The sequence below is a fragment of the Oncorhynchus mykiss genome, chromosome 13, assembly GCF_013265735.2.
Source record: "Oncorhynchus mykiss isolate Arlee chromosome 13, USDA_OmykA_1.1, whole genome shotgun sequence".
Lineage (NCBI taxonomy): Eukaryota > Metazoa > Chordata > Actinopteri > Salmoniformes > Salmonidae > Oncorhynchus > Oncorhynchus mykiss.
The window spans coordinates 34457412-34474520 of record NC_048577.1 but is presented as its reverse complement, the minus strand read 5'-3'; the positions used below and the strand labels follow the sequence as shown (position 1 = coordinate 34474520).

Sequence of the window (17109 nt, the reverse complement as noted above, 5' to 3'; positions counted from 1 at the left end):
AAGAGGGAGAAGAGAAAAAGAAAGGGTGTGAGAGAAAGACAACGGGAGGGAGGAGGAGAGGGTTAAGAGGTACAGTGGAGAACAGGCTGGATCATTGATCATTTGTAAAGAACACCCCTCTCCACACACACTGGGGCGTCCCACTAGGGCCCAGACAAGCTGCATTAAGGGCAGCGAGGCATGCGGACGGTCTTTCCCAGAATGCCTTTGTGTTGCCGTCTCCGTCGAGACGCCCATTGTCGTCTGGAGGGCCGCTCAGGCCTCTAAAACACACACACAGCCAGGGTCTTCCGTGAGGGAATGTAGGTCAGACACACTGAACGAGGGTTCTGGGATAAAAGGTGGTGCAGTGTCTGTCCACACGCTTAACAAAACGCACAGACAGACAAGACACTATCCCTTTACACACAGACAGACAGACACTATCCCTTTACACACAGACATGCACCGACAGACTCACAAACGCACACAGACACACAATATCTGGGGGAATACATACCGTCTCATCACTTAAAGATGAATGTCTTCACTTACAGTACATACACCCTTCAAAAAAAGCAAGCTATTGTAATGGGGGGGAAAGGAAGATTCTAAAGCCAGACATAGGCAGTATTATCATATCATTGCTCTAAATATGTTCATTGTAGATAGGCAGAAGCCGAATATCATATCTATTGGTCCACTGTAGTGTAATAATATGGAAAAACGGAGTTAGCCACGAGGCAGACGTTAAGTAGCAGTGTGGCCCATTGCCAATGAATGCACTACTACCGCGACCCAAATCCACAGCTCTGTGTCGGGGAATGTTGCTCAACTTTACTGAACCCCCTGTGGTGGTGCCAAAACAGAAACCCCATTCCTTGGCTTGGTGCAGACGGGAGCCAGTGGAGTTGTTGTTACTAAGGAGTTTTCGATTCTTAAGCCTTCGGTCGAGTGCTCTTGCCAAGTTACGCGCAACAGCACTGGATAATCGTACTCAAATTGAGAGTCCGGCCCGACTGAGTAGCCTAACATGTCTTTGATACTGTAGAAATATCAATATTCATAAAGAATGACTTAAAAAAAAAACATTTTTAAAAATCGGCTAATTTGCAAGAGATTTTATTTGAACACTTGTGTGCATGTTCCACGAAAAACAGCCCTTGCTTTTAACACAGCGAATATCATACGCTAGGCTACTTAACATGTCGCTTCAAATGACAAAGAGAACCCTTTGTAAAGCACAAAAACATGTTGCCCATGTCCAAATAGGTGTCAAGGCCAGTTCAGGGCCATTGTTTATATTATCCTAGCGAAGTAGCGGCGTTGAACAAAACCGCATTCTCTTGGCGCTAACGAGCACTCGGGACAGGAAACCAGAAGTGGGCCACCCTCGCCTTGCATGGCGGATGGGGGTGGTCGGACCGAGCCTTCCTGGCATCCCAGTTCTTCCTGGGGATGTCTGGGAAGGGTGTGCAGGTGTGTGTGTGTGTGTGTGTTTACACATTGGGGCTCCCAGGCTAGGCCAGGAAGGAAAGGGAAGGTAAAGGATACTGCTGGAGTAGGACCTGCTGGAACCTGTCTGAGGTCAGGAAGATGGGGTGTGTCAACATGAAGTCATCCAGGAGGGTTTCTGTGGAAACGAGAGAGAGAGAGAGAGAAGAAAATAGGCAGGAAAAGAGAGTGAGAGAAAGGGATTATGACAAGGGAATATTGGAAGAGGGAGAGGAAGAGAGCGGGAGAGAGAGAAAAATGCATGTTAATTATGCATGGATGTGCTTCTACAGCCGTTGCAGCTGAAGCTCCACTGTGCTTGTTTAACCGGTCATGCCCCAAAAGCTCTAATTTGATTATTGTGTCAGAGATAAAAAAAATAAAAAAAACGGGCGTCTGAAATCCCTTAACGTCACCTTTGTCTGCTGTTAAATCCCGGGCCCTGGCGCAGCGCGGGGGCTTCTGCTACTGGGCTAAGATAAATCCTGTCTCAGTGAAACCGCCACCTGGTCCTCTGTGCTCCAATTCAGTCTGCAGTCTATAGCGCTACACCAGAGGGGAGGGCAATGTGGTGGCCTCTATTTATAAACCCTGACCAGGAGTCGCGGACCGGCTGGACTGCGGTTAAAGTCGCCCCAATCCCACTAAATCAGATGAGATTTCATTGACTCGTGCTGTATTATTACTATTTCAAAATGACAACAAACGAGGCGGATGAAATTGGAAAGTGTAGGCCCATTTCCTCTCTGGTTAGGGGAAGTTGTTATTCTGGACAAGCGGTAGACGGAGTGTGGAGGGATTGTTACCGGTGACATGCGATTGTGACAGGATTGACTTTACCTAGTTTACTGCTGGTATTATGGGGATAAGCAGGCAAGTGGATACCTGACCTCACAGGGTCAGACATATGGGATAAAAGTGTTCTATTTTACAGACAGGTATTAACACACTAATCATCAACAAGACACCAAACACACACACACACACACACTAGGGGTGTGAGGATGTTGACAATGTAGGACTGCAGATGTCTCTGTTCGGGATATGTTTTTTTTTTAAATGTAAAAAAAAGGTTTTTATGAAAATTACTAGAAGCTGCGACACAAAGAGTGGCGCCTCAAATTCCATTACCCAGAGTGCATCATTAAGAGCGCACTCACTAGACGTGCTAATCCAACCTCCCCCATGCTCGATCCAAGACTGAGACGGTCACAAAATGGAACCCACTGACCTCTGAGGGGGTGTGTGTGTGTATTTGAATTTGGCACACGTTGGAGCGGGGCTGGGACAGTGGAATGGCAATACCTGCTTTGGATTCATAAAGCGTAGAAAGCATGGAGGTGTTGGCTGTCACTGTTCGATCACCACTAGATTAAGACCTGTTCAGACCGCTCTTCCTCCTGGCCCATTCTAACTGAATCCTTCATATTTCAACAGGAACGAAAGAACATACTGTGTGACATTGGATATCATGAATAACTTCAGATGTCATTCTCTGTATGTGATTCTACTTCTAGGGTCTATGTACCATGCTTGATTGTAATAGAGGCTTCTGATCCACTCACTGCCTAAAGTATCCACTACATATGGCAATTATGCTCTTCCAATGAACGTAATATATGGTGTCGGTGTCCATGTGTGGATGACATTTAATGATGTATTGTGTGTTCGACTGTGCATGCTAGCGTGTGTGTCTGTGTGTGTGTCTGTAGTCTCTGCGTGCTGCAGTGAGTGAGTCCACGTATTGTCGACCTCTTGGCAGTACTGGTTTCCCCACAGTTGCCTGGGAGACGCCACGTTGAGTGGCTGCAGTGAGACTGAGCCCAGAAAGAGAGAGAGGGAGAGGAAGATCAGCAAAAGTTGAGCAGAGGAAGCAAACAGAACAATATGAAAGTAGCAACAGACAGGCAAAGCAAAGAGAGAGGAGAGGAACGAAAGAGCTCGAGAGAGAGAGTGTGAACGTGGGTGGCGGAGGAGAAACAAATGGGATGCAAAGGAGAGAGAAACAGAGGAAAGTGCATGAGAAAGAGAGAATTAGAGGAGTGGGTGAGTGAGTGAGGAAGAGGGGTGAAGGGACACAGGTTTCAATCTTCTTCCTCATCATTATCCCCCTGGAGCTGTGTGTGTGACCACAGGAAAATAGCACATATGTTCAACTCCATACCTGCAAAGGAACAGCAGGGCACTACAGAGCTAGCTATGAAGTGCAGTGTGGCAGATGAGACCATAGAAACAAATAGCATAGAGAGGACACATTCCTTGTTTGTTTCATGTGGAGCTTACATTCTAAAGTCTCATAGTAAGAGGCCAGCATAGATCTGAATGTGAGAGAAGGCATCATGTTTGACTCATCCAATATGGCTGCCAGGCTCTCGGGCAGGTTGCCACTGTGTTTTGTTGGGGATGTCTGTTCCATCCATTCATGTTCTAGATGAGGGGGAAGACCCATTTTGACAGGCTCGTAGATCCACACAGTGGTAACAGAGAGAGATGGCCACTGATAATCTCCCTGCTCCTCTGTCAAACTTTAACACGGTGTCTCCAACTTCCACGCCAAAGAGAAAAATAGCATGTGCTGAAGATGGATCGGCACACGTAACAGGGGTGGGAAGACGTTTTCCCTCTCGCCAAAGCCTGTTCTCTCGCTTTCTCTCCTCCCACCACGCATTTTGCAGAAGCTTAAAGTGCAGAAAATCTCTGGCTCAGATTAGAATTGAGCACACTGCTCCACATGACAGGAGTGGGAGAGGAGCACAAATCCAACTCCCACATAAACACAGACACAAAACACATACGCCCCAGAATCTCAAACATGTGCACCCCCACGCACACGCAGTACATGTACACATAAACGTGCAAGCTTACGCATTCATGAAGGTAGATTATTTCAAATGGATACTACACATACATGCACGTACAAAACTAATTTACAGATGACAGACTCTCTCATTCAAACACCTGTGCATAAACAGAAAATAAATTAAATTAAAAAGAAACACTCCCTCCCTGCCCACCTCCCACAGTCTGTGCCTGCATTCAAACGGCAAGAGGGCTGTGGTGGGAGGGGGGGGGCGGGGTGAAGGCCATGCATGCGTGTTTGAGATTTGGAGTGGGCAGAGCATACAGCCTTGAAGAACACCCTATCCCCCTTTCTCTCTGGCCCTGCAGGAAGCACAACGGCTGGGAAGGGAGGAGTGCACACTCCCTTCAGGGGTGGAAAATGTCAGGATGGAGAGATGGGAGGTTGTTGTTCAAGTCACAGCTGTGAACCACCTCATACCAAGGGGGAGTAGTTTCAGAATCATAACGCGAGCTCTGGAGACCACTCATAAAGCAACATCTGTACATGTGGTTTGGATCTGGATGTGAACCAGTGGGACTGATTCAAAAACAAGATATTTACTCCGGAGGTGCTGACCTGTTGCACCCTCTACAACCGCTGTGACCCTGCTGGTCCTTAATGGCCATGTACTCTTATAATCTCAACCTGGCACAGCCAGAAGAGGACTGGCCACCCCTCAGAGCCTGGTTCCTCTCTAGGTTTCTTCCTATGTTTCTGCCCTTCTAGAGAGTTTTTCAAAGCCACTGTCCTTCTACATCTGCATTGCTTGCTGTTTGGGTTTTTAGGCTGGGTTTCTGTACAGCACTTTGTGACATCTGCTGATGTAAAAAAGGGCTTTATAAATACATTTGATTTAATATTGGAGACACAAAAGCAGATTTCAGCCCATCCCTAGCTACTAACTGAACTCGTCTGGTATGCAGTTATATAAAACTGTGATACGTATCCCGTTTCTATGGTGACCTTGTCTTTTTGACTGTACTCTACCTTACTATGCACACACACGCGCCCTCAGCGCCCTCTTAAGTGTTTGGGTTTCAGCAAGAAGCGGTCAGATGGAGAGGTAGAGAGAGTGTGTGTGTGTGTGTGTGGGCGAGTTTGTGTGTGTACTCTCTGCATCTGCCTGTCGGCGCTTGTCCCACTTATCTGGTGCATCTCCAGCCCTCTGCCCACCTTCTCCATGACAATTCTCATTCTCCACCTCCATACACACAGCCATTGACATGCAAATGAACACCAGGGCAAATATAAAAACACACGCGCACACATACACAATCCTGCGTTGAAATGGCAGAGGAAAAATTCACACACAAAGCAGATATGCATGGACAATCTGGATTTAGTTAGTAACCCTAAAGCAAATGGTGACAAACATAAACACAGACACGCAGCATTGGTTCCCTGCTGTTCATAGTGAACGGCAGCCCTCTTCTCTGGTTAACCTAATTCAAGCTGCACCCAGGAGCTACGCGGAGGCATTCCCTCCCCAACCACAACCCTCCCTTTTTGGGCAGTGGAGAGACTCGTCTGAAGAAAGGCTCAAATATGCATCCGAGGGCATCCAACTTGAGGAAATGCCTGTGCCAGTCACATAGCATTATCCACACTTGTGGGAAAGTATCAGACACATAGATGAAGTACCAGTCAAAAGGTTTGGACACACATACTCATTCGTGTTTAAAAAAAATAAAAAATTCTACATTGTAGAATAATAGTGAAGATATCAAAACTATGAAATAACACATGGAATCATGTAGCAACCAAAAAAAGTGTTAAAGAAATACACAATTATATTTTAGATTCTTCAAAGTTGCAACCCTTTGCCTTGACAGCTTTGCACACTCTTGGCATTCCCTCAACCAGCTTCATGAAGTCGTCACCTGGAATGCATCTCAATTTACAGGTGTGCCTTGTTAGAAGTTCATTTGTGGAATGTCTTTCCTTCTAATGCGTTTGAGCCAATCAGTTGTGTTGTGGCAAGGTGGGGTGGTATACAGAAAAAAGCCCTATTTGGTAAAAGACCAAGTCCATATTATGAAAAGAACAGTTCAAATAAGTAAAAAGAAGCAACAGTCCATCATTACTTTAAGACATGAAGGTCAGTCAATCCGGAAAATGTTGAATAAAATTTTATTGGTCTCATACACGTGTTTAGCAATGTTATTACGGGTGTAGCGAACGTTTCTTCAAGTGCCGTCGCAAAAAGCACCAAGCGCTATGATGAAACTGGCTCTCATGAGGACCACCACAGGAAAGGAAGACCCAGAGTTAACTCTGCTGCAGAGGATAAGTTCATTAGAGTTACCAGCCTCAGAAATTGCAGCCCAAATAAATGCTTCAGAGTTCAAGTAACAGACACATCTCAAAATCAACTGTTTAGAGGAGACTGTGTGAATCAGGCATGGCTACCACAGCATTCTGCAACGATATGCCATCCCATCTGGTTTGCGCTTAGTGTGACTATCATTTGTTTTTCAACAGCACAATGACCTAACACACCTCCAGGCTGTGTAAGGGCTATTTGACCAAGAAGGAGAGTGATGAAGTGCTGCATCAGATGACCTGACCTCCACAGTCACCCGACCTCAACCCAATAGAGATGGTTTGGGATGAGTTGGACCGCAGAGTGAAGGAAAAACAGACAAAAAGTGCTCAGCATATGTGGGAACTCCTTCAAGACGCAAAGAAGCTGGTTGAGAGAATACCAAGAGTGTGCAAAGATTGCCTTGATGCAAACTTTGAAGAATTTCAAATATATTTTGATTTGTTGAACACTTTTGTGGTTTCTACAGTTATGGCCAAAAGTTGAGAATGACAAAAAATATAAATTTTTACAAAGTCTGCTACCTCAGTTTGTATGATGGCAATTTGCATATACTCCAAAATGTTATGAAGAGTGATCAGATTAATTGCAATTAATTGCAAAGTTCCTCTTTGCCATGCAAATGAACTGAATCCCCAAAAAACATTTCCACTGCATTTCAGCCCTGCCACAAAAGGACCAGCTGACATCACATCAGTGATTCTCTCATTAACACAGGTGTGAGTGTTGAAGAGAACAAGGCTGGAGATCACTCCGTCATGCTGATTGAGTTCGAAAAACAGACTGGAAGCTTCAAAAGGAGGGTGGTGCTTGGAATAATTGCTCTTCCTCTGTCAACCATGGTTACCTGCAAGGAAACACGTGCATCATTGCTTTGCACAAAAAGGGCTTCACAGGCAAGGATATTGCTGCCAGTAAGATTGCACCTAAATCAACCATTTATCGGATCATCAAGAACTTCAAGGAGAGCGGTTCAATTGTTGTGAAGAAGGCTTCAGGGCGCCCAAGCAAGTCCAGCAATCGCCAGGACCGTCTCCGAAAGTTGATTCAGCTGCGGGATCGGGCACCACCAGTACAGAGCTTGCTCAGGAATGGCAGCAGGCAGGTGTGAGTGCATCTGCATGCACCGTGAGGCGAAGACTTTGAGAATGGCCTGGTGTCAAGAAGGGCAGAAAGAAGCCACTTCTCTCCAGGAAAAACATCAGGAACAGACTGATATTCTGCAAAAGGTACAGGGATTGGACTGATGAATCCCCATTCCGATTGTTTGGGGCATCTGGAAAATAATTGTCCGGAGAAGACAAGGTGAGCGCTACCATCAGTCCTGTGTCATGCCAACAGTAAAGCATCCTGAGACCATTCATGTGTGGGGTTGCTTCTCATCCAAGGGAGTGGGCTCACTCATAATTTTGCCTAAGAACACAGTCATGAATAAAGAATGGTACCAACACATCCTCCAAGAGCAACTTCTCCCAACCATCCAGGGACAGTTTGGTGACGAACAATGCCTTTTCCAGCATGATGGAGCACCTAGTCATAAGGAAAAAGTGATAACTAAGTGGCTCGGGGAACAAAACATCGATATTTTGGGTCCATGGCCAGGAAACTCCCCAGACCTTAATCCCATTGAGAACGTGTGGTCAATCCTCAAGAGGCGGGTAGACAAACAAAAACCCACAAATTCTGACAAACTCCAAGCATTGATTATGCAACAATGGGCTGCCATCAGTCAGATGTGGCCCAGTTAGTTGACAGCATGCCAGGGTTGATTGCAGAGGTCTTGAAAAAGAAGGGTCAACACTGCAAATATTGACTCTTTGCATCAACTTCATGTAATTGTCAATAAAAGCAAACTTTGTGGAAATTAATATTTGTGTCATTCTCAAAACTTATGGCCACGACTGTACATGATTCCCTGTGTTATTTCATAGTTTAAGTCTTCACTACTATTCTACAATGTAGAAAATTGTAAAAAAGAAAAGAAAAACCCTGGAATGAGTAGGTGTCCAAACTTTTGACTGGTCCTAATATATATATATATATCCAGATTTGGAAGCACTGCTCTACTGTTTATTATAGGTCCACTGTAATAGGACACTTCATGCACGTTGTTATTTCCCCAAGACACCCACCAAGCAACACTACGGGTCACGCCCTAGATGTCTAAGCGATACGCCCACATGGCGTCTCCCTCTAGTACACGCCCCTGTGACAGAGCTATAAGAATAAGTGCACATGAACAAACACACATGGCTGCCATGGGAAACACCCTTAATCAATAGACTTCACCAAGAAAGAAAAGGCTAAGGCGTTTTTCCTCAGTTTAGGTTCTGAGCACACATCGTTGCCCTTCAACTCAGCTGCTGTGACCTTTTGTCTGCTATTCACACATTTAAAGACCATGTTGGAACTGAAGGTTTGGATTGATGGGTCTCTGTTGGAGCCCTTCTGACAGCAGAACTCAGGAGGAGATGGCTACTGCAAACATATGCCTTTCACCTTTCCTCCATTTCTCGTCACTGACGTTTCCTCGAGGTTCTGAAAGAAGAATCTACCCCACAATGCTTTCGTTGGAAAGTTTGAACTACTAACATTTTGCTCTTCACACTGTGTGTTCAGAGGATACTCTAAGTAACAATGCACCTGCCATAGTGGCTTCTTGCCTTCTCCAAATCCTCTCAGTTTATCATCATGTAGCATGTACATCTTCCTCTGGCCCTTATGCTGGGGACCATTCTGGAGAGAGTATGCTTCTCGGCCCTGGATTGAGTGAGTGTCCCTTAAATGTAACCTGACATTTTTCCATGCTAGTCAATTCTCTCTAATACAACTGTTCCCAAATCAGATTCCTAAGCCTGCCAAGTTGATTGGTCTACTATCCCCTGCGATTAGGCCTGTTCCTGGGTCAATATTTAGTGTTACAGGGGGAGGGACGGAGGACGGAGGGTTGTTATTACTGGCGCTGGTTAGCGGCGTTTCTCCTAGCGTGCTTGGGGCCATCTGTGTGCGAGCGTGTGTGCCTAATGTGGCACCTCGCACGGCAGAGAAAATAACCACTGCTCCTGTCACATCAAAGGATGTCAAGTGGCGGGGCAGTTCACCAGGGTAAGTCATCGTCACTACCCGGCTGGCTAGGCTGCTGCAACCCGACTCCCTCTGGATGGTCAACACTCAGAGAAAGAAGCCACTGCACTGATCTACTTGTCATCAGCCCACCTGGATAGGCTAGTAGGTAAAGAAGTGCTGATTAGATGAGAACATCCTTATGATACAGAAGCCAGTTAACAAGTGTCTTTTGCTCAATCGCTCTGTCCCCTTCCTCTCACTGGCTGGCACACTGTCCACATAGTTTATGGAAGCTCTATTCCCTCTCTCCCAAGTCTCATGTTCTCAAACACTCAACTCCTTCCTTCCTGCACTCCCTCTGTTTCTCTTCCTCCCACTCCTCCTCCTCCTCCTCTTGCTTCCCTGCGAGTGCTGGTTGCCATGTGAACAGGTGCTGTGCTGGAGAGCCTCTTTTCCACGCCGGGCACACAGATAGACAAGCTCCAACCCGCTCTCTCACACACACACATCCAAGCACACACTCTTATGCAAGCACATAAATGCACACATCCATCCAAGCTAAAAAAAGTACAGAAATCCAAACACATGCATCAAAGTGCACACACACACGCAAAATAAACCTACAGAGACACACACACACAGTAAGGCAAGTCAATCAGCCCTGGAGGGCCCCATCGTGCTCTCCTGTCCCCAGAGTGGTCCAGGTGCGTGGGCTAAAGAGGAGAGGAGAGTGCAGGCATGTAAGGGGGGGGGGGGGGTCAGCCATCCCTCCCTTCCTTATGTAAAAGCATCCAAAAGGAGTGGGCACTAGGCTAGCAGCTTCTCTTTTAATCCCTCTTTCTTTACATAAAAGAATCATCAGAATCCCTCCCACACTGCCCAACGCAATCACATTTTCTCTCTGCACTTTGTCCCTTTTCCGCCACTCGCCTTTCGTTCCACAAGACTTTGCAGCTGCGTGCCTCAGAACAACCGCCTAAGGAGCGTCTCTCTGGATGTGGAATGTAAAAGCAATGAGAGCATCAAGCGAAGCTAAAGTCTAGTTTAAACATCCCACTTGGCTTTGTGAATGACTGATGTGGAGCTTTTGATACAAGACATGTTCCCTCTGCATTGCAAGTGTTTCAAAGCCAACATCAACCCCCCCCCCCCCCCCCCCCCCCCCCCCAAGTCCTTGTCATTCTGCTGCTGCAACACAAAACCACCATGTAATGTACTGTAAGCAACTGCTGCAGCATCTCCAGGGCCCCCGACACCCTCGTCTGTATCGACCATAGTTATTTTAACCCATTATTGTACCCGTGGGTGACCGGTTTAAATCTCTTCTACTTGTTTAGTTTCATGCTTTTACATGCAATACCATGGTCTACTAAAAATGTGTCCAGTCCAAAATGTACAGGATGTGGAGAGGCAAATTCACCCGCTTTGTTATTATGCGGAGAGTCAATCCATCTGTTTTCGTCAGACAATAATAGTGGGAATGGGACTGTAGACATGTGGTTTCCCAGGTTGAAACACGCATCGCAAGTTAGACGTGGCTTCATTAACAGATTGTTTTGATCTCGACTTCCACTGTAACTCGGAGACTGTACACACCTGAAAATAAATTGCCTAACCCTTGCCTCAACACGCCCGTTCCGAGAACCAATGGTGTGATTGGACAAGAAATGAAACCACAAGGTAAAACAGGGTTACACAAGAGCAGGGCCGTTGACCTTGGAAAAAGGACGGGACTTTTTAGATAGGGGCTGTCAAAATGCTTCTAATCTGTTCTTCACCTGCGGCTCGGTCTCCCCCTCTCTCACACACACACACACACACACACACACAAGCAGAGGGCAGTGACTCAGACGGTTTATGGTGTTTGGAGCGCCACTCAGCCAACACTGATCTGGGACTGCTGATATGGACAGCCTGGTGCATAGTATCTCCGTGAGAGCACTGTGGTATGGGGTGGTAAAATGTTATTGGGTGTGGTGTACTCAGGTCTGTCAGGTAGTGTGTCAGACAGGAGTGTGTGAGACAGAGAGTCATAAGGTGCAAGGGGAGCATGCCGTGTTTAGGTCATAGTGGACCTTGTTGACATTGTTTCACCATAAACACATTTGCATCCAATAGACACACTTCCGAATTAGAAACATTCAGACTATATAAACCAATCTAGATCCATAATCCAAAGATTAATTTCTGCTCCACATGTAAGGGTGGGCAGGTCCACTCAATCTGGTCCGCTATTGGTAACTAATCCTGGATTAGCCGCGCTTTTTCAGATTTTCTACATATTCTAGAACATCCCCATCCAAACAGCAGCGAGCTCGGCCCTCCAAGAAACAGGTTAAACGAGATTAAACATATTTAAAGCTATCTGGGTTGCAGTTCCCTAAGTGTTTATAACACCAACGCAGCTCGCTGAAGTGAATTAAGTCAAAGAGAAAAATGAGTCTGAGGGAGAAAAAAAAAAATGAAAGTCAAACAAAATAGTGACCTTTTGGAATGGACCAGATGAACTCTCATGAACCCTCTTCAGACGTACGACAACCAAGTTCTCTGTATATGTATTTGTCAAACTCAAAGCATACATAGATAAGGTTCAACATTAACCCATGTATCAATACAATCTCCCATTTTGATTCATTCTGGAATCACACCTGCCGTTTCAAACACGACCATTGGCTGCTATACAAAGTCAATTCAATCTCTAGCAAATACTATGCTGCTTCTCTCGTCTTATGAATGATGCAGTGGAGATATGCCTTTTCCTGTAGAATACAGTAGGGGGAAATTGACAACAAAAAAACAAGAGCAAGAGAGAGGAATTCGAGCTCAGTCAATTCAGGCTCAGTCAGTTTGACAGGAACATACAGGATGACCCGGGGAGCAGGTCAGCGAGGTCATCGGAAAGGAGGTACCACTGGCTTTGCAATGCATAATGGGGGATGGTTGCCCGCAAGCAGAATAGTTCTGTGAAAATTGTCTGGAGGTGCAGTGAACCCTTATGCACTAAAATAACCTAGGTAGAACAGATTCCTCCTGGCACAGAGCAAAAGGAACTGTTGTGGATTATCACTAAACAGTAGATCTCAATAAGAGTCCTCCACACAGCTAATTGCCGGTGTTCATTCTGAGACATTTCCTGATCATATTTTAAATTGAGCTGTTCACCGTTGCCCGTAATAATGCCTGAACAGCACATCACAGTCGTACTTCATAAACCTATTGGATTTCCCCAGAGAGACCTGGCAATAGTGTTACAGTGTGCGAAACCCACATCATGCGCCAATGCAACATATACATTGACCAGAATCCGAGGATTGGCTGGGAGGAAAATCTGCATGTTACACAGGAAGCCCTGGCAATCCACCTTGGAAAACTCTGTTAATAAATCCTGTTACTGCAGGACTTGTTGAGATAAGCAGTGGAGAAAAAATATAATCTCACAATGAGGTATGGCAGTGGCAAAGCTGCATAGTAAAAATGGACATACTGGAGGATTCACTCAAAAGGTAGACATTGACAGCAGGGGTGTCATCTAATGCAGCGTATCACTCACCCAACCATCCCCCACGGGATAGGCATACATCACATCATGACCACTAACCTACTTGCCTTCAACAACAACTGCCTGGGAATCTTCTCTGGCACCATTCCAAGAACCCATCACCAGCTCCATCACAAACATATGTTTATGGTTGCTTTATTACAGTGTATTCATATCTGGGCTCAGCGTTGCGTGGGTTGCTTTCTAGGCTTAATCCGTTACCTGTACAAAATTGTAATCAGTAGCCTCATTTTTGGATTATACAGAAACTCGGCAATGTAATCCGATTCAGTTTTAGATTACTTTTCCCTTTAGGAGGCAGCACATGCAAACCTCACTGGCCACATTGGCTAAAGTAGAACTTGGTTCGATTTGAGACGCCCAGCAAGTCCCCTCCTTACTGGACATCAGGAAGATTCAAACCCAGGTGGAAGCTTGAAAGACTAATTAGGAGAGATGAATTAACGACAACGGAGTCAGAATCGACAGGGGGAACAAACGTAAACCCCCTTTTCAATGCTGAATGGAATGTTGTTGTTTTTTACCGCGAATATGCTTTCTGAATTTCAAAGTAATCCAAGAAGTAATCGTGTAGTTTTACAAAAGTATCTGTAATTTGATTCATATTTTTGCTGGCAACGTAATTGATTAGGGTTCATTTTTCGTAATCAGATTACATGTAGCTGATTAATCAGTTACTCCCCCAACCCTGTCTGGGTTTAATTCAAAAAAATTGGTCACAACCTCCAAATTTCAATTTGGAGAGTCTAAAGGGCAGAGTCAATAGATCTGACACACACACCAGAGTGGCTATGCATCTGGCACCTTTGACGCTAACGATACCAATTCATATTTGTTATAGTCACAGGAAATATGGAGAGAAATGCTACAGATATGTAGGGTGCGGATATTCTTCTTATTTAAAGTGTGCAATGGTATCTTCTAGATTGGTTTACAAAATGTTCAACATATTATTGTTTGAATTCTGCATACTCATCTCCTCACAATCCCTTGTGATACAAAATCAATTTTGGATCAAAGCCTTTAGGATAATAATGTAGAATAAAACATGATTCAACCCATTGTATCGTCTGCTCTTTAGCTGCCAACAGAAACATTGCATTTTAGGATGAGAATCATGACCTCCTTTTTTAGAAATAAATAAATAAAAGTGCACAAGCTCAGCAGCCAATGTGCGAAGACTAGCGCGATCCTCCATGACCGATCATGAAGCAGCCAGTTTCCTTATGAAAGACATGCTGCTACTGTAATAGGCAAGTGCACATGAGCTCAATCAAAATGTTACGTTGAATAAACTGAACCCTACACATTAGATTTTGGGAGAGTTTCGTTTTGGGTTTTAAGTGCCACCAACACGTAAATATGATTCAATTTGCGAGGTCTTCTTTTCTAGAGGCGTGAGAAACATCTGGACCATCCCTTTTAATAACAGACTTTCATTTTTTTCTTAACGAGGACAGCCGTTCTTATGTAACCGTAGAATCAGTTAATATAACAAGGCAATGATGGGAAGAAACCCTTCTGCACCAACCACCGCCTAATCCAATCATTCTACAGCCTGGAATAGATCACTGACTGATTATTTGGGGTTTCTGTTATTGGAGAAAATAAGCAAAAGCTTAGTTATTTTCAATAGCCTATGTAGACCTATAGACTAGGATATAGCCTAATCAAGGACCAAATGGTAGTTTTGGGTTCCTGGATAGACTACATTCCTTTGACAAGTGAATAGCTTGGCTAATTTGCAAAAGTGAAACGCAAGAACACCATGATTTGGTGTGAAACAGTTGAGGAATTAGTCAAACAACTGAGTGTGATGATTGACAGGCCAATAGGTGGATGCATTGTGTTGCATAAATGCGGTTGATTGACAAGGTCCATTTACCTGTGCAGTTGCCATATCGTTTGCCCGCCACACTGTCCAGGAGCGCCAGCGCCAGGTTGTCCGGTGTGTCCGCAGGAAGCGGGGTCCAGCTCGTGTCCAGACTCGTCTCGGAGCTTTGCTCATCGCTAGACAGCGACGGGCTCCTAATGTCCGCAGTGGCCGAGGGCCAGCACGGTGCTTCCTCAGTGTCCGGGCTGAACACCTCCCTGGCCGGACCGCTCTCTGGAGAAGTCTCCCTGAAAAACGGAACCACCCGAGACAGGCTGGCTCGCCGCCGAGAAGCGCCAGTGCCAGTCGCCTTCTCCCCAAAGCCACCAGCTCGAGTGAGCGCCGTTGTCTGTTTCTTCAAAAACTTTTCCAGGGGCTTCATTCCCGCCGGCATTTTGATACAATACCGCAAAAAAAATGTTTTTTTCGATGGTGATTGATATTAACTGAATACCTCTGCAGGAACTATCGTTGTGTGACTACATTATACAAGCATCCATGCGTACTTCTATTGACCTGTCTTCGTAGTAAGCTCTTGCATGGAAATAATTAACCCATTTGTCAAATCATGATTTTAAAAGATCAGTGTAAAAATCCGATTTGTGAAGCAGCAGTCTATCGACGTCGGCGACAGCGTGCTCACAGACGACTGCCCGTTCTGGCTGAGTGGCATTTATCGCAAAATATCCAAACCTGCTCCACAACAACCGCTCCCTGGCGTCTCCACCTCTGCAGACGTTTCGGGCGCGTCAAGGAACAATGTTTGTCAGTTTCAAGCAGCGGCCAAAATACACTGGATGACGAACACACACTCTCAGCAGAGCACAGTGCGATAAACCGAAACAAAATATAAGGATAACAGCGGGGGGTGGTAAATAGGCGCCCCAGTAGCTTTTTACCAGCGACAAATGCGACGCGTCTCTGCCGCATGGGGTATGTCTTGCTGCTGGCGTCAAAGCAATCTACTGCAGTAATATCGCCAGTGGGAATGGCCTCGGCCCCTCAGCATGTGTGGGAGCTTGTTCAGATAAGTACCAGCGTTTCCCTCTCCCCTTCTCCGTTTGAATGCTTATTGAATGCAGTGGTTCGAGCTCTGTGTGGACAAACGCACACCCCCGAAGAGTGTGAACGTGCTGTATTTGGGACCGCTGCTATATTAGCTCGCTCACTCACTCCCTCCATTCCTTCCTTCCTTCATCTGCAGTTGCGCGTTTGTTGCAGTCAGTACTCCTCAGTGCCTGCTGAATGGCAGCTGCTCACTCCCACGGAAAACCAGGGCCGGTCCTTGGCATAAATTATATAGGTGGTTGTCTCGTGCCCCCCAGCCGCTAGGGGGCCCCGAACAATAAAAACAAACATTTAAAACATTTTTGATGGGGGGACTCAGTTGGGGTCTAAACTTACTGTTTAGCGCTAGAATAGTAGTATGCACAAGGTGCCATTTCGAAATGTAGTTGTGCATCAGCAGTTTCCCTCTAGTTATGTCAGTCACTGACAACCACTCAATTAGCCCATGTCAGCTAAACCTTTTTTTTTTGGTTGATAAGTTAGTCTACGCAGCTATCTAAACTTGTGGTAATCATGTCGGAGTTACCGACCAGGCACTAAGGGTACGTTTCAAGCCGAGAGACAGGTGGATACTGTATCAGTTGACAAGTCACATAGAAACGGGGGTCTTGTACAATGTCGCATGGAGCAGAGATGGCATACAACACCGTGCTACATTTGGACAACTACTTGACAATACTTCTATTTCTGATGATTTGTCCTACGTACAGTATGTACTGTATAAGGACAATGAAACTGTAAGATTGACGTATTTCTCAACATGCTCACAACCTGCCGGTGGATACAAAAAAAAAATAAAGTTTTATGTTGTATGTCAAGTTAGTCAAATACTGTGTGGAAAATGACACTGAGTGCACAAATCATTAGGAACACCTGCTCTTTCCATGACACACACTAACCAGGTG

The 17109-nt window shown here is 45.5% G+C and overlaps 1 protein-coding gene across 2 annotated transcripts in view; it reads right to left on the bottom strand.

Moving 5' to 3' along the window:
* The window catches only part of LOC110486183 (rap guanine nucleotide exchange factor-like 1), a 32987-nt gene extending 16574 nt beyond the window's left edge, over positions 1–16413 (bottom strand). For both annotated transcript variants that reach the window (XM_021557604.2, XM_021557605.2), the window contains exons 1-2: positions 15149–16413; positions 1534–1612 (exon numbers count right to left, since the gene is read on the bottom strand). In XM_021557604.2, the coding sequence (XP_021413279.2) occupies positions 1534–1612; positions 15149–15530 (461 nt within the window). In that variant the 5' untranslated portion in view covers positions 15531–16413. The remainder of the gene's footprint in view (positions 1–1533; positions 1613–15148) is intronic.
* Between the last annotated feature and the right edge of the window lie 696 nt (positions 16414–17109).